General features: G+C 41.8%; 1 protein-coding gene across 2 annotated transcripts in view; it reads left to right on the top strand.

Moving 5' to 3' along the window:
- The first annotated feature begins 1,277 nt into the window (after positions 1–1,277).
- LOC124144553 (85/88 kDa calcium-independent phospholipase A2-like) overlaps positions 1,278–18,480 on the top strand; it is a 31,276-nt gene continuing 14,073 nt past the window's right edge. The window contains exons 1-12 of one of the 2 annotated variants that reach the window (XM_048392118.1): positions 1,278–1,365; positions 4,128–4,290; positions 5,479–5,577; positions 6,403–6,618; positions 7,564–7,741; positions 9,964–10,154; positions 10,958–11,054; positions 12,982–13,164; positions 13,765–13,880; positions 15,464–15,612; positions 16,301–16,410; positions 17,283–17,436. In XM_048392118.1, the coding sequence (XP_048248075.1) occupies positions 4,187–4,290; positions 5,479–5,577; positions 6,403–6,618; positions 7,564–7,741; positions 9,964–10,154; positions 10,958–11,054; positions 12,982–13,164; positions 13,765–13,880; positions 15,464–15,612; positions 16,301–16,410; positions 17,283–17,436 (1,597 nt within the window). In that variant the 5' untranslated portion in view covers positions 1,278–1,365; positions 4,128–4,186. Of the gene's footprint in view, positions 1,444–4,127; positions 4,291–5,478; positions 5,578–6,402; positions 6,619–7,563; positions 7,742–9,963; positions 10,155–10,957; positions 11,055–12,981; positions 13,165–13,764; positions 13,881–15,463; positions 15,613–16,300; positions 16,411–17,282; positions 17,437–18,480 lie in introns of both variants that reach the window. The other variant, XM_048392117.1, reaches the window with a different exon arrangement.

Below are 18,480 nucleotides of genomic sequence, written 5' to 3'. Positions count from 1 at the left end.
TACGATTTCTTTTCTGTTTTCACTGTCATGGTGTCAGATATTCATATACGCTGCACTTAACTTACAATAAGTAAACTTACAATTAACTTATATATTCTCTTTGAGGCCAAAAATAACCAGCTCAAGTCTGAAAATAACTTCCAGAAAGTTTGGACATGTGTGATTTTACACTACAAACCATTAATTGTGCCATTGAAGAATTGACGCCTTTCAAGGAATAGCCATGCTGCTTGCATAAACATCATCATTGCGTTTTGATCACGTGGTTACAATCCGGGTAAGAACTGACAGTCAGGTGACTGCAAGCGGCTATATATATAGCAGTGAACTTGGTGAACAGCGCTTTAAACACTACATCGGCATCGTGCCAGTAATGTGCGTTCGCTGCAGATGCTGCTATATTTAGCCTACATATAGTCACCTGACTGCCGAAGGGTACCCGGATACTAACCACGTAATCAAAAGTCAAACTATTATGTTTGTCCCTAGCAAAATGGATATCTCTTGAAAAGTGCACAATTTTTGTCATCAGTACTGTAAGTAATATTCTTTATCGGCGGAATGACTTGTTTTCACTTTATAAGTTTTAGCACACATGCAGTTACCCTCTAATTAATCATCGCGGTGTTTCGTGATTCTATATTTCAAGTGGCGAGGACTATTGGCTCTAAAACTGCAAATTTACTCAGCGCCTCCTAGTGTGAAACCTTGTAAACTCGAAGTACCTTCGACCATTGAATATGTCTTGAGTGTCGACATAGGCATACGGTAACTCCCGCTAAGACGCTTTACAGTGAGTGAGTGAGTGAGTTAAGATGTGCTGTCACATCGGCAATATTTCAGCCATATCGTGACTAAATCAGGTTGTACAGGAATAATGCATAAATATAGACTGTAAAACCTGTGGACGAAGGACAGTAAAAGAATTAGAGTATCACAACTATAAATATAAAACTAGTAAGTAGCCATAAAAGTTTGACTAACTAATGTTCGGGAGAAGCCATTTGATTTTAACATTTTTGATAAACATATGTTATTGTTTTTGCGATTCTTTGCATGGTATCTTAACATTCATATACATCGGGGATGCGTAACAATTCTTTTCTCGCTCCTCATAAAAATATCAACAAATGAAAAATGCCGCGAGCAGAGAGCATCGATCCACGACAGTGATCAAGCTCCTCACAGCGCTAGCCCGTTCGCGGAGCTCTCTAACACCGAGAGTGTCACGCGCCGGGAAGGAGCTGGGACTATGGTCTAAGGGAGGTAACTCTCACGTCTGCACTCTTCTGTCGTTTGAGGTGACAGAAAAGAAACCTATGCACGGTCATGCGACTTCCGCATTGTAGCGTCATATTCACTCAAGTACGTTTTGTGGACAAGCATCATTTACTAGGAAATGACAGCTTAATGCGTTGAGCACTGTTGAGCTACTGTATTGAGGTGAACATGACGCACGAATAATCACATCGCTAAGTAGGATAATTAGGCAATAGACATACCGCATAACACAAAACAGACATTTTCTCTATTTATGAGCATATAGGCCTAAACACTGTTTGAATATTTTCAAATCCACTGGGCCCAAGTTTGACATAGGTCCTTTAAACAACCGCGAGTGTAATATTTCATATTTTTGTTCACTCAAGTAATAATGATTATAAACGTCAATTAATAATTAGACAGTGTCTAGTTCTTAGATCGTGCTGCTTGTTATCATGTAGACAGTGTCTAGTTCTCAGTTGGTGCTACTTGTTATGATGTAGACAGTGTCTAGTTCTCTGTTGGTGCTACTTGTTATGATCTAGACAGTGTCTAGTTCTCAGTTGATGCTGCTTTTTATGATGTAGACAGTGTCTAGTTCTCAGTTGGTGCTACTTGTTATGATGTAGACAGTGTCTAGTTCTCAGATGGTGCTGATTTTTATGATGTAGACAGTGTCTAGTTCTCAGTTGGTGCTACTTGTTATGATGTAGACAGTGTCTAGTTCTCAGATGGTACTGCTTGTTATGATGTAGACAGTGTCTAGTTCTCAGATGGTGGTGCTTGTTATGACGTAGACAGTGTCTAGTTCTCTGTTGGTGCTGCTTGTTACGATGTAGACAGTGTCTAGTTCTCAGATGGTGGTGCTTGTTACGATGTAGACAGTGTCTAATTCTTAGATGGTGCTGCTTGTTATGATGTAGACAGTGTCTAGTTCTCAGATGGTGGTGCTTGTTACGGTGTAGACAGTGTCTAGTTCTTAGATGGTGCTGCTTGTTATGATGTAGACAGTGTCTAGTTCTCAGATGGTCCTGAATGCTTGTTATTATGTAGACAGTGTCTAGTTCTCAGATGCTGCTGCTTGTTACGATGTAGACAGTGTCTAGTTCTTAGATGGTGGTGCTTGTTATGATGTAGACAGTGTCTAGTTCTCAGTTGGTGCTACTTGTTATGATGTAGACAGTGTCTAGTTCTTAGATGGTCCTGAATGCTTGTTATGATGTAGACAGTGTCTAGTTCTCAGTTGGTGCTACTTGTTATGATGTAGACAGTGTCTAGTTCTCAGTTGGTGCTACTTGTTATGATGTAGACAGTGTCTAGTTCTTAGATGGTGGTGCTTGTTATGATGTAGACAGTGTCTAGTTCTCAGATGGTGCTGCTTGTTACTATGTAGACAGTGTCTAGTTCTCAGTTGGTGCTACTTGTTATGATGTAGACAGTGTCTAGTTCTTAGATGGTGGTGCTTGTTACGATGTAGACAGTGTCTAGTTTTTAGATGGTCCTGAATGCTTGTTATGATGTAGACAGTGTCTAGTTCTCAGTTGGTGCTGCTTGTTATGATGTAGACAGTGTCTAGTTCTTAGGTGGTTCTGAATGCATGTTATGATGTAGTGACTCAGTTCTCAGTTGGTGCTGCTTGTTATGATGTAGACAGTGTCTCAGTTGTCGTATGGTCCTACATGCTTTTCTCAGACAGTGTCTAGTTCTCAGTTGGTCCTACTTGTTATGATGTAGACAGTGTGTAGTTCTCAGATGGTGCTGCTTGTTATGATGTAGACAGTGTCTCAGTTGTCATATGGTCCTACATGCTTTTCTCAGACAGTGTCTAGTTCTCAGTTGGTGCTACTTGTTATGGCGTAGACAGTGTCTAGTTCTCAGTTGGTGCTACTTGTTATGACGTAGACAGTGTCTAGTTCTCAGTTGGTGCTACTTGTTATGATGTAGACAGTGTCTAGTTTTTAGATGTCCTGAATGCTTGTTATGATGTAGACAGTGTCTCAGTTGTCATATGGACCTACATGCTTTTCTCAGACAGTGTCTAGTTCTCAGTTGGTGCTACTTGTTATGGCGTAGACAGTGTCTTGTTCTCAGTTGGTGCTACTTGTTATGATGTAGACAGTGTCTAGTTCTCAGTTGGTGCTACTTGTTATGATGTAGACAGTGTCTAGTTTTTAGATGTCCTGAATGCTTGTTATGATGTAGACAGTGTCTCAGTTGTCATATGGTCCTACATGCTTTTCTCAGACAGTGTCTAGTTCTCAAATGGTGCTGCTTGTTATGATGTAGAGAGTGTCTCAGTTCTCAGATGGTCCTATTAGGGCTTGGACAAGTCCAAATTTTTCTATCAAGATATCCACCTCCCTTTTACATGAACCTACCTGGGTACCTACCAGTAGGTCACAAGAGATGGGTACAAAATGTCCAATTGGGAATTGATTTACCAGAGCCCTGGCGAAAAGTAGTTAGTAAACGTAAGAAGAATGGTAAAACTTCCACCTGTATCCCCCCTAAAAATATATGTATAAATAAAAGGATTCAGCGGCAATGCATACACATAAAACTTTTGGAGGGGGGATACAGGCGGAAGTGTTTCCAAAACAATCTGGCCATGTACACAGTGAGGTGTACACATGTGTCATGTTAAGGTGTCTGTATACATTTCATGTTAAGGTGTCTGTATACATTTCATGTTAAGGTGTCTGTGTGTTAAGTTATGTTATTTTCAGTCTTTTCCAATAGATCCCTCAATATGAGGAGTCATCTCGTTTGCACGGGATTGACCTAGGCTTTTATAACTTCTTAAATTGTGTAAATGCTTGTTTTATGTGAAGCACTGGGCGTAAACTGTATGTTGCTGTTTTCAGGATATGTCTACTGTCTACTCTCTCCAAGTAAGTCTATGATAACAGACTGACCTGACACAATGGCTGGCTTGCTGAAGAATTTTGTGGGTGGCATTATCAATGCTGCCTCGGCCAACATCAACCCATACAAGGTTCAGGCCAGCAATGCTGATACATACAGGGGGTATGTTGGTATAGTATAGTTAATATATCAAGCACACCAAACTTTAGCTAGGTAGATTATAGCCGCTACTAACATGTGTCTACGGCTAGCTTTTCCTTTTCAACCTGCTCTGAAAACTTTGTCAAGAAATTCCCATTCAATTTCATATAAATATGAGTATTGCGATAAACAGTAAACTAACACATAAAACGAACTGACCAATGTAACAAACTTATTTTTTAGTCCTGGACATTTGTTGTATATTTGCTGTATATATGCTTATAATGAACTACGGTTATAACGAACTAAAATTAGTGATCCCTTTGAGTTGGTTATAACCACTGTTTACTGCATGTGGTATTGTGTGTGGGTGACCATACGGTCCAAAAATACAAAGTTGAAATAAAAGACAGACGTACACAATAATAATCAAATGTTACGAATAAAGAATGAAAGAATAAAGGTCACACAAATAATGAATTCAGGTCATTCATCATGCAATCAGCGTGTGACGTCATATACAAGCCGATTAAACTTGGAATGCTTTACAAATTGCAGTACACAGACGTTCTTCAGTACACATTGTTCTTTCTCTTGTTTGGAACTTGTTCATTGGTATTGTTTTGTATTTTGAATTCATTATTCATATGTAAATAATGACCTTTATTCATAACATTTGACTTATTGTGTATGTTTGTCCTTAATTTCAACTTTGTATTTTGTGTATTTGTGGCCGTCTACAAGTGTGACCTATGTATCGTGACCTTGCTGTGTCGTTCCACCCCTAATTTCTGAGTGTGCCATAAGTGTACCAGGAACATTTTTTAACCATGCCATTCTTAGTTTAACCTGCCATTGGTTAACCCTTAGACTGGTGCTGCATTCTGAAGAGTGTCAGTCAGTCTGTGTTTGTGTGTGCCAAGATGTCCTTGATCCACTGGGATGTCTAGCTCCATCCCTGCTTGACTGGCTCACCCATCTCTGTGGGCTGCAATGCCGTTGTGTTGTTCAGAGGTGGACCCTTTTGCAATCTATTCTGATGAATCGATCTTCAGCCTCATATCTCTACACAGTGTCAGATATACATCATTTTCTTTTGACATTATTTTTATATCATGTAGAGCTCTGATAAGAATGTAAGTCTGTAACCTTATCTTACATGTTCAGTATTATAGCTGACTTGAATAACCGCAGTACTGACTATTTCAGCTTCCAAGTGATAAATCGTGAGGAATGGCTGTTTCTGTACAAGCGCCCCGGATGCTACGAGTGTGTACTGATGATGACGGTCACCAGCAAGTGCTTCAGGTGAGGTGCTTCATGCAGCCGCATGGGTGGCCAATGGGCTGGCTGTTATATTCCCCAATTCTCTCTGATTCTCTCACCATTCCCGTGCTCACTAAAGTGGTTACACAAACACAGATCCAGAGGGAGGGCACTTGGGTGTACACAACACCTTTAAGAAACATGCAAAGTTTTAAACTTATTCTATCTCACATGATGCATATAACGTGTGAGATAGGATAAGTATATGAAGATACAATTTATTGTAAAATTTCAACTTTTTTAACTTTTCCTATGTCACACATTAATGCATAGTATGAGATAGGATAAGTATATATATATATACTACTTATTGTAAAATTTTCAAAATCCTGTTATTAAAAAACATGTAACTAAATCATTTGGTGACATGTTCTCAGCAAATATAACTATTAATTGACTAATCATGCTAATGTTTGGCTATAACACTATGCATCACCACCACCAACATGTGGGCGGGACGACTGTGTTACAACCTACCCTGATGATGTGGAGCGTTGCCTATCACTCGACAACTGATTGTTGCTGATGCTGGCATAAAACATTATTCATTCACACTTTTATGGATAAAGGAAAGATAACCTCAGTCTGCATGAAAGCCTGGCAAGTCTTTTAGCCTACAGAATATGTCCTGCAGAATAACTTTTCAAGGGCGGATACAGCATATTTAAAAGGGAGGGGTCCAAAATATCAATATCCTCTCTATCCTACTACATTTGGTTTTCAAAAGTGTGTGTGTGTGTGTGGGGGGGGGACTATTTGGCTTGTGGCCAGTGGCAGAATGTAATCCTCCATAAACATCCATTTCAGCATCTTCCGCATCATGATGGAGGCTGAGGCATTGTCCCAGTTCAACATCCTGGCCCCGAAGATGGTGTGCCTTGTGACCAGCAGCAGCAGCCTGAACCAGGAGGACGTGCTGCAGAAGGTCAGCGACTGCATCCGCGAACACCCCACCTGGACCGCGTGCCACATCGCCGCCTACATCGGCCTCTATGAGTGCTTCAGACATGAAATTATCAGAAGGTAGGAGCAACAAGTGATCACTTGCACTTCAGTTATAGAAGAAGGGATTAGACTCAGTAAGAGGGGAATGTTTCTTAAAAGAAGGAATTGGATACTGTAAGAGATAGCTTAAAGGTAATGGAACATGCTGAGGTTTTTGTTGCTGACAAGACTAAAGCTAGTGGGTTCCTTACAATCGTTTACTTGCAGCAGACAATCGCAGGTGGTCTCTGATTAGTCCTGATGTCTGTCTGGTTAGACAATCTGTGAGTCAGTGACAATCTGTGACAGTCTGTGATGGGTCTAATGGATCTGTGATAGATCTCAGCTGTCATAGTAAAATGAATGGAAATATGTGCTGCAGTATGATTGGTTGAAAAACTTTGTAACATGGGATTGGGTCCTGGCGGTCTGTCCAATCCCAAATTGCCCCAAATGGACAACATATTTATATATGATGCTAAATCAGTATTTATCAGAACAACTTTGATTTTTGTTCCATGCTCTGCAAACAAGGCAGATTGAGTTATCACGGAAGCAGCTTATTTCATCCTTTGTATTGTGACATCATAGCATTCCAACATGATGTCATGACTGTCTGTGAGAGTTTACTTTGAGATTGCTAATAAATTTCGTATTTGACAAAGTCAGATTACAGATTTAGGGCGATGGGCTAGCCTAGTGGTTAAGGCATTTGCTTATCACGCCAAAGATCCAGGTTCAGTTCCAGACATGGTTACAATGTGATTAAAGCCCATTTCTGGTATCTCCCACACTGATATTGCTGGAATATTGCTAACACTGGCTTTAAAAACCATACTCACTCACTCACTCATATTTGTATTTGATGCCTGAAATTTTTACATTTTGCACCATCAGTTCTAAATTAAATTTCCAAGTATCATTAATCAGTTTCCAATGATGGGTGTGCACATAGTAAACATGACATGTCTGTTGTGGCTGCAGTGCCATCAACACGGTGTGTCCTGCGACAGGGTTGTCTCCCCTGATGGCCAGTGTGCAGGGCAAGCAGATACAGTGTATACAGGAGCTACTCATGTTGGGAGCCAGGATCGATGTCAGCGACAAGTACGGCCTCACCGTGTACCACCACGCTGTCCTCAACAACCCATCATGCCTCTCTGTAAGTAAGCTAAATTGGGAGAAGAGAAGTTGATGTGTTCCTGAAAACACTAATCTTTTTACTCCTGCATTGGTCCTTCTTTGAGTACTAGCCCACCCACAATTTTTGATGGTTGAAGAAAATTGTCTTGTAGTTTAGAAGCCCACCCTAACATATAAAACAGCTCTATAAACCATGAGCAGGCTAACCCAAACCGGTTTGTTCTTGTAATTCTTGCAGGGGATTAGTGGAATAGCGAGGAGGAGCCATTCCCTGAACTGTTCTCTGAACTCTCATGATGTTTCATGATGCAAAGTGATTCGCTGTGCAGAGTTGCATCCCTTGGGCATGTCATAAACCTATGATTGTGGGTTCGAGTCCCGGTTCGCCTCAATTATGTTTCTAGGTTTGTCAGCACCATACCCGTGCTCGTGGGTTTCACCGAAGTGGTAAACGTGGTAAAATTGTTCATGAGTAGGAATCTTAATGTCGACATCTTGAAGATTGTTAATCTAATTAAGTGAACAGTTGAGGTGAAAACGTTTTCCCTTGTCTGAAAATAATATGATGTGGATGGACAATTACAAAGTTGTTAAACAATTTACAATTCAAATGTGTGAGAAAGTGTGATGAGAGTGGACTGAAGAAAGAATATTGGTATTTACAACAGGACTTAAATCGATACATCAAAATCAAATATTAATCCTTGATATCGAAACAGGGGCGGTCGGGTAGCCTAGTGGTTAAAGCGTTCGCTCGTCACGCGAAAGACCCGGGTTCGATTCCCGACATGGGTACAATGTGTGAAGCCCATTTCTGGTGTCCCCCGCCGTGATATTGCTGGAATATTGCTAAAAGCGGCGTAAAACCATACTCACTCACTCACTGATATCGAAACATCCCTTGAATTAATCTCTGGGACCAGTGAGGAAGTAGTTCACTGGATCTTCTATAGCACAAGCACAAACTCGCCAGTGAGACAGGTCAGGTTTGATTCCCTGCTCCCGAGCATCGATACCCAGGTAGTTCCATCCCTTGCTAGCCAGTGTATCGTATCTCCGTTCTGTTATGACATATATCCTGGACCCGTTCACCATCATGGCTCAGTCTTCAAAGTGACATTCCATTTTCATGTGTGTTATCTCATACTTAGCCCAAAATTTCTCTCTTGAGCTTAAATCAACAATCAAAATGCCACCGCTGAAAGTGATTCAAAATTGTGGCATCATCCAAGTGAGATGTGTACCTAAAGTCAAATTGGAAGACTGCTTAAAATCAACTTTTACTTGGAAAAGATGCTTTACTTAGTCCAAGACAGAGGTAGGTAAGTGTTTCGGTCCTGGAATCAGCCAAGCAGAAAACAGTAGTTCTTCGTACTTCTGCTAAATAAGACCATGGTCAAATTTCTTCTTTTTTTGTTTCAAATATACTCCAAACATCAATCCTTCTCAAATAACTGTGGTCTTCAGCGACCCATTATGTCACAAGAGGGGACAGCTTGTCATAAGACTGTATGTCATTGTATCCCAGTTGTGTAGATTGATGCTCATGATGTCAATCACTGGATTGTTTGGTCCAGACTTAATTATTTACTGACTGACTTCATATAGCTGGAATATTGCTGAGTGCAGCATTAAACAACAACAAACAGCCATGTTAGCTGAGTTTGAGGCTGTTGCCAATCGGGGGCACGGGTGGCCCCGTCGTCTAAGAGGCCACGATTCGATGTGCAGAGTTGCGTCCCTTGGGCACTCCAGAAACTTATGATTGCGGGTTCGAATCCCAGTTCTACTCAATTATGTTTCTAGGTTTGTCAGCACCATTTCACCCGTTTAAACATCTGAGACCTGTATCACTTCGGGCTTTCCTCCCACATTAAACTGGCACGCCGTGATATAACTGGAATACTGTTAAAAACGGGGTTAAACCCAACTCACTCACTCACTGTTGCCATTCATTCATTCACGCATTGCCTTCTATTGTTTCCCCAATGATCATGGCACCCAGAACAATAGCTGTCCTTTCAAGCAGCCAATGAAGCAATGTAACAGTTGTCATTAATAAACAGTTAGTGTCTTCTGCTGATGTATGTGTCAGTCTCGCAGTTAATGATGACCCTAATCACCATGTCTCAGTCTCACACACGGCAGTGCCACTCATATTATAAGATCTAGGTTACATTGGAAATGGTACCCAAACCTGGAGAGAAGTGCCCCTTTAATAAAGTGACCTGCTTCACACAGATGGTGGCCAGTTATGACAAGGAAGGAGTGATGAACTGGTTAGACGGGCGAGGAGAGACACCATTGTTGATGGCGTGTAAGAAAAAATTACCAGAAGCAACGGAGATGTTGCTGCACGTCTGTGCAGACCCCAAGATATCAGCCACTTCCTGTCTGCCTGTACACGCGGCTGTTGACGCTGGCGATGTCAGGTGGGTAATCTGTTAAATATGTAAAATAAGTGTGAATGGATCACCTCAGAACTGATAATGTGTTATATTTTTTATTACTTGGTTTAAGGATCCATCCACACTAAAAAGATGAAATTTGGGGAAAATGAATTGCAGTTTAAATATTTTTATCAACACCGAGGCTGATAATCACACTTACGGACAAATAATCAACAAATATTCCCTTCTCTGGATGACTCGGACAATGTTCAGTGACCTTTAGTTGTAGCTTTAGATGAAGCCATGAGAGTACTATTGTATAGCCTCACTGGTACACCAGCAGTGTGTGGCTTGAGTCCCATGTAAATTCTATTACAAGGGCAGTGCTATTCATTTGCAGAATCCCGAGGTCTCTCATTAGCTGTCACAAGAAGGTAGTGATAATACTGGAAAAATAGTGTTATCCTTATGATCCATCATATGGCAACATGATTGATAATGGCACGTCATAAGGCAGATAAGGGTTTGTGAAGTAACAGTGCCGTGCACTCTGCCTGATAAAGTTTAGGTTGTTGTAATGCTCTACATTTTGCTTTAATACAGTATTAACATAATCACATGTCTGTCACATATTTCACAAAAAAAAGACAGAATGAAAAATACAGAATTTGAATTTTTTTGTTTTTACATCCTACCAACCACCGAAAAAATCTGTAAAGCAACTAATAAAAAATAATAAAGGCCCTATAGTGCTTTGTGTATTTGCCTTGTGTGTTGTATATGTAATATTGTGTTCACTCACTCACTCATTCAGTCTGTCTTGATGTCTGTGATGTACTCAACAGGTCACTGGAGCTGATCTGCCGGAACCACCCTGACCAGCTGGGGGCTCGAGATCACAAGTACGGGGGTACCCCACTTCACTGGGCAAAGACAAAGGAGGTAGGGGAGGGGTCTCACACTTAGCACTGTCTCAGGGGAGGGGTCTCACACTTAGCACTGACTCAGGGGAGGGGTCTCACACTTAGCACTGTCTCAGGGGAAGGGTCTCACACTTAGCACTATCTCAGGGGAGGGGTCTCACACTTAGCACTGTCTCAGGGGAGGGGTCTCACACTTAGCACTGACTCAGGGGAGGGGTCTCACACTTAGCACTGTCTCAGGGGAGGGGTCTCACACTTAGCACTGTCTCAGGGGAGGGGTCTCACACTTAGCACTGTCTCATGGGAGGGGTCTCACACTTAGCACTGACTCAGGGGAGGGGTCTCACACTTAGCACTGTCTCAGGGGAGGGGTCTCACACTTAGCACTGACTCAGGGGAGGGGTCTCACACTTAGCACTGTCTCAGGGGAGGGGTCTCACACTTAGCACTGACTCAGGGGAGGGGTCTCACACTTAGCACTGTCTCAGGGGAGGGGTCTCACACTTAGCACTGTCTCAGGGGAGGGGTCTCACACTTAGCACTGTCTCAGGGGAGGGGTCTCACACTTAGCACTGTCTCAGGGGAGGGGTCTCACACTTAGCACTGTCTCAGGGGAGGGGTCTCACACTTAGCACTGTCTCAGGGGAGGGGTCTCACACTTAGCACTGTCTCAGGGGAGGGGTCTCACACTTAGCACTGTCTCAGGGGAGGGGTCTCACACTTAGCACTGACTCAGGGGAGGGGTCTCACACTTAGCACTGTCTCAGGGGAGGGGTCTCACACTTAGCACTGTCTCAGGGGAGGGGTCTCACACTTAGCACTGTCTCAGGGGAGGGGTCTCACACTTAGCACTGTCTCAGGGGAGGGGTCTCACACTTAGCACTGTCTCAGGGGAGGGGTCTCACACTTAGCACTGACTCAGGGGAGGGGTCTCACACTTAGCACTGACTCAGGGGAGGGGTCTCACACTTAGCACTGTCTCAGCGGAGGGGTCTCACACTTAGCACTGTCTCAGGGGAGGGGTCTTACACTTAGCACTGACTCAGGGGAGGGGTCTCACACTTAGCACTGTCTCAGGGGAGGGGTCTCACACTTAGCACTGTCTCAGGGGAGGGGTCTCACACTTAGCACTGTCTCAGGGGAGGGGTCTCACACTTAGCACTGACTCAGGGGAGGGGTCTCACACTTAGCACTGTCTCAGGGGAGGGGTCTCACACTTAGCACTGTCTCAGGGGAGGGGTCTCACACTTAGCACTGACTCAGGGGAGGGGTCTCACACTTAGCACTGTCTCAGGGGAGGGGTCTCACACTTAGCACTGACTCAGGGGAGGGGTCTCACACTTAGCACTGTCTCAGGGGAGGTCAGAGGTCAATGAGGTCACCAGTCACTTGTGAAACTTATTTTGGCAAGGATGGATAAGAATTTTAATATAAAGATCTAATATCTTTCTGAAAAAATGTTCTTACAACCTGGTATTTTAAGAGTTAAGACGAGGTGTTGCTGTTCTTACAACCTCTACAGATCAATCCTCTACAATCTCAGAAGACACTTGCGTTCTGTTGGTGTCTGTAACACATTTTCTTATGCATTATGCACACTTGAGAATGATTCACATCCCTGTTATTGGTACATGTTTGGGTATTGAAGTAACGATAGAAACTGTATGAATACAATGCTGGAGTGAATTGCCTAATTTTTTATAGAGTGCAAAAACACACACTCATCAGGAAGTTCCTCTCTAAACTTATATGGGACATTAGGTAATTATGTATTGATCAAGTAGGCATTGCATTGACAAGTGGATCTTATAAAAAGTAGTTCATCCAAGGTCACTTCATTTGCATATTTATACAGAGTATGATACGAGTGTTATCAGACTGGTTTATGGCATCGCTCACACTATTCAGTATGTGATTGACTTCTGACGTAACGTCTATGTGTGTAGGTGATAGAGTTCCTGGCCCTGGCTGGATGTGACATGAACTCCCTCAGCAACACGCGCGACACCGCTCTACACGTGATGATCTCCACCCAGCGCCTTGACTGCCTCATGACAATGCTGTGCTATGGCGCCGACTGCAACATGGCCGACAAGAATGCAGAGACGCCACTACACTGGGCAGTGCAGGTAAGTGAATGTTGAAGTGTGACCTCTCATTGTTATCCACTTGTTTTGAAATATGTGGGGATATTGCGATCAGCATGTCTGTCCATCCGACCGTCTATCCTCTCTCTGTTTTCCATTTCGGAGCAGAACTCCAAAACCATTGGATATTTCATGTTGGAACTTGCTATACAGATCAGTCTAGTGGTGTACTGGAGCCTTTTTATGATTTTTTTATATTTTTATTTTTTTATGATGACAAGTTTGACTTATACATGAAAATGAGGGAAGTGCTTGTTTCCCTAGCAGAATTCCAAAAACATATTTCTTGATGACAATAGCTATACAGATCAGTCTAGTGGTGAACTTGTGCCTTTTGATGATTTGGGATATTGGAAAATACTGAAAATGATTAACAGCATTATTTTTTACTTCACTGAACTGAAGGTATCCAATGGCAATGAATCAAAAGTGGGGTGTAAGTAGCCAAACTCCATTTACAAAATGTACCAGACCGGGGGGATATGTCATCTCCTGATGACTCTTGTTAAGGATCCATTGTCTGTAGAAATTGATTCGTATTTCTCGACACAAATATATAAGTGCTTTTATTTTTTCTGCCAGCGAGATGATGTTGAGTTTGTACGGACATTTGTTGTGTTTGGGGCCAGTGTTAACTTGAGGAACAAAAACCGACACACATCTCGACATCTAGCAGCCGTGTCTAAAGGAAAGAACAAGTGAGTGGACAATCTTTAGAAATATATCAGTCTGAATCAAATACCTCCTATTTGTACATTTGAAACCTAACACTACAGCACTAGATTCAAAATTATAATGAGTGATATCTTATCTACAATAACACTTCTAGAAACCGATATTTCTGAATACAGCATGTTTATCTCCTAACTGACTTTCATATCCAGTGTTTCAAGCACTGAGCTACGTGACTCTTTACATCAAGCACTGAGCTACGTGACTCTTTACATCAAGCACTGAGCTATGTGACCTTTTACATCAAGCACTGAGCTACGTGACTCTTTACATCAAGCACTGAGCTATGTGACCTTTTACATCAAGAACTGAGCTACGTGACTCTTTACATCAAGCACTGAGCTATGTGACTCTTTACATCAAGCGCTGAGCTATGTGACTCTTTACATCAAGCGCTGAGCTATGAGACTCTTTACATCAAGCGCTGAGCTACGTGACTCTTTACATCAGGCACTGAGCTCCATGATTCATTGCATCAAGCTATGCTATTCTTTACATCAAGCACTGAGCTATGTGACTCTTTACATCAAGCACTGAGCTATGTGACTCTTTACATCAAGCACTGAGCTACTAAACTCTTTACATCAAGCTCTGAGCTCCATGATTCTTTGCATCAAGCTATGCTATTCTTTACATCAAGCACTGAGCTATGCTATTCTTTTCATCAAACACTGAGCTACGTGACTCTTACATCAAGCACTGAGCTACGTGACTCTTTACATCAGGCACTGAGCTATGTGACTCTTTACATCAAGCACTGAGCTACGTGACTCTTTACATCAGGCACTGAGCTATGTGACTCTTTACATCAAGCACTGAGCTACGTGACTCTTTACATCAAGCACTGAGCTACGTGACTCTTTACATCAAGCACTGAGCTACGTGACTCTTTACATCAGGCACTGAGCTACGTGACTCTTTACATCAAGCACTGAGCTATGTGACTCTTTACATCAAGCACTGAGCTATGAGACTCTTTACATCAAGCACTGAGCTACGTGACTCTTTACATCAGGCACTGAGCTCCATGATTCTTTGCATCAAGCTATGCTATTCTTTACATCAAGCACTGAGCTATGCTATTCTTTTCATCAAACACTGAGCTACGTGACTCTTACATCAAGCACTGAGCTACGTGACTCTTTACATCAGGCACTGAGCTCCATGATTCTTTGCATCAAGCTATGCTATTCTTTACATCAAGCACTGAGCTATGCTATTCTTTTCATCAAACACTGAGCTACATGACTCTTTACATCAAGCACTGAGCATCACATGAACCTTTATTTCAAGCAAGATACATCGAGTGACTGTTTACATCAAGCACTATGCATCGAGTGACTCTTTGCATTCAGCATTAGGCATCACATGACTTTACATCACGCTCTAAGCATCACGAGACTTTACATCAAGCTCTAAGCATCACGTGACTTTACATCAGGCTCTAAGCATCACGTGACTTTGCATCAGGCTCTAAGCATCACGTGGCTTTACAGTTAGTATCAAGTGACCCTTCACATCAAGTTAACCTTTGAGTTTGCTTTTCCAGGGATCTCATCCTGTACTTCCTGCATGTGTCGGGAGCCAAGCGTTGTGGCGTGGATGTCAAGGGCTGTCTAGTTGGCTGTGTGCCCGAGGGTACCCACAACGGCATCCCCGACCCAGTCATGAGGGGCCTTCTGAGGGTGGATAGCGTAGGTAAGGACCTTTCATTGTCAGATATTCTTACGATCACATACCCACCATTGTTCAAAAGTCATGCCAGACAACCAGGTTGTTTTTCTCAGTTTCGGACAAGGAGAGGATGTCATCTGTGGACTGACCATGCCCTGCTACATACTCCCCAATTGAACACTCACATCCCAGGCCACTTAGTAGGGTACTAAACTTAGTTTGCTCCAATGTTGCGGCCATAACATTTTGAACATTCTGATTGGATGGAAGCCTTAGCATTATCACTGGCAGATGCAGAGAAGGGGTACAGGGGTTGTGCACACCCCACTTTGTTACAGACACCTTACATGTTAAGTGCCCGCCACCCCACCACCACCAGTGGTTTCTGTCATTAAACAACAGATCACATAATTAGCCATGGGTCCTGTGGGTACCAAGGTCCTACTCTGACCCACCCAACCCGAGTTACGCGTCCCAGCCATTATGTGCACCTGGATCCACTTCCGATTTTGTTAGTGGCATTATTTGTGACTTCCTTTTCTGAGTCATTTGCCTTAAGTACCATTAAGGACTTTTCACTTACACACAACAATACTTGACACAGGTCATGGTATATGAACCTTCACTACTTTTTCCCATCAGCGCCCGTGTTCCTCAATGAGAGTCCTTTAGGGAACATGGTAATAATACAGTGCATGTTTACTCTGTCCAGCTCTGTTTGATGAGATGTTGTCTGCGCACGTCCCGACTGACGCCACCATTGTCCACAAGGCAGGGTCAGTACTGGACATGGTGGACGCTCCCTCTCACATCGGTGATCGGGTGAGTTCCATGGGAACATGGTGCTGCTGTTTGTGTTGAAATCTGTGATCCAGTGTGATGTCTGACAAAACAGTGACAGGAATCATCGGCTGACACTCTCATATTTTACAAATAAGAAAATAAGATAAAGAAAGTTTATTTTTATTTCACAGAATTAGCACATATATTTTTCCCACTAAACTACAGGGGGTATACCTAAAAAAAAGATATTAAGCTACATGAATTTTATTTGTATTTTAATTTCAGCATACCCAAACTAGTTGGTTTCTTACATCTATGTAATCCATAACATAAAACTAGTCAGGCCCTAATTTACAATATTAGACAGTACAGTGTCTTTTGGAAAACATAAGTGACAAAGCCTATCTTTATTATGAACAAATATCAGAACTGTCGGGTTGACCAAGAATCGTCTATCAGCGGCCATCAGTACATGAGGTAAACAACAGTTTTCAAAGACAGAAAATACAGATTGGAATTGTTTTTCCAGAAATTTCACATCTTCAGTAATTCATGACTTTTGTTAAAGTGGTTCAAGGATTCCACTGACCCCCCAAAATGAATATCTTAAAAGAACTTTTGTTATTCCTCCAAAAGCCTTCACCACAAATTTAGTTATGCATACAATCAGTTAAACTGCAAGACAAAGGTTAAATGATGTAATAAGCCTACCTAGGCAACCGATTCTGAAAATGTTTTGCAAAACAACATAACATAATCAAAAATGTCAATATTGGTATTTTTCTATTTTCTCAACCTACTGGCAAGGAGATTTAAATGTGAAAACCATGAGGTAATAAAGTCTGCCCTAAATGAGAGACATTGTACGTCTACCACCAGTGGAGATTCGAAAGTTGTTGTTATCCGTACAGGTGTTGTGCCTGGATGGAGGCGGTATCCGAGGTTTGGTGCTCATACAGATGCTGATGGAGATCGAGGCTGCCTCGGGCCGACCAATCAAAGACTGCTTTGACTGGATAGGTGGGACCAGCACTGGCGGCATCCTCGCTCTTGGCATTGCCAGGGGTAAGTGGCTTGTCTGTACTCGGGGGGACAAATTAGAGTTATGTCCCTTGACTCGCTGCCTGCAATTTATGTTGACGTATCAATAATGGATCAGGTGGTCAGAACTGGTGACTTGGTTGATTGCGTGTCATTGTATCCTGATAACGTGGATTGTTACTCTTAATATCAATCACTGGATTGTCTGGCCCAGACTCGATGATCTACAGGCTACCATCACATAGCTGAATATTTTTTTATTTTTTTTATAAATTTTTATTCAGTCATATACACAGGATACATATGCGCTCGGAAAGCAATACAGCTTTATGAATACAGGTACTTCTCAAAAGGATATGGTATAGAGGAGGCCTAAGGCATAATCCACATCATGGTACAGATGAATGCATAATCCACATCATGGTACAGATGAAGGCATATTTATGTATACAATTAAGAAGATGCAGTATTTATGGTACATCAAATTATGTTGCAAACTTCAAGTGAATAAGTTATTTTGCAGTTTGAGTAAACAAAGCCCATTTTCTGTTAAAGGCAGAGAAGTCGTTATTTCTACGTGCAATATGATATTCAACGTCATAGATACTTCTTATTGTGTTCTTAAAAGCAACAAAGTCAACATTTTCATTCTTAATACACTGGACAAAGATAAATCTTTTAGCAGCTACAATCAAATGGTTAATTATGTGTTCTTAAAAGCAACAAAGTCAACATTTTCATTCTTAATACACTGGACAAAGATAAATCTTTTAGCAGCTACAATCAAATGGTTAATTATTACATCAGAGGTACCAAACAGGAGCTCGTTGTCAGTTATAAGGATTTTTCTATGCAAGATATGAGTCAAGTAAATACAGAAATCTGACCAGAAATTCTTAACAACATGACATTCGATATAAACATGAAAAACATTTTCTTTGTGAGTATGACACATAGAACACTCATCGTTATCAATGTTTCATTCTTAATAACTCACGTTTAGTAAATATTACTTTATGAATAAATCTAAACTGGAAATCCCTGAGTTTTGTGTCCCTTAACCCATGG

This window comes from Haliotis rufescens, unplaced genomic scaffold (assembly GCF_023055435.1).
Source record: "Haliotis rufescens isolate VD_foot unplaced genomic scaffold, xgHalRufe1.0.p SCAF_11, whole genome shotgun sequence".
Lineage (NCBI taxonomy): Eukaryota > Metazoa > Mollusca > Gastropoda > Lepetellida > Haliotidae > Haliotis > Haliotis rufescens.
This window is presented reverse-complemented; position numbering and strand designations above follow the sequence as displayed.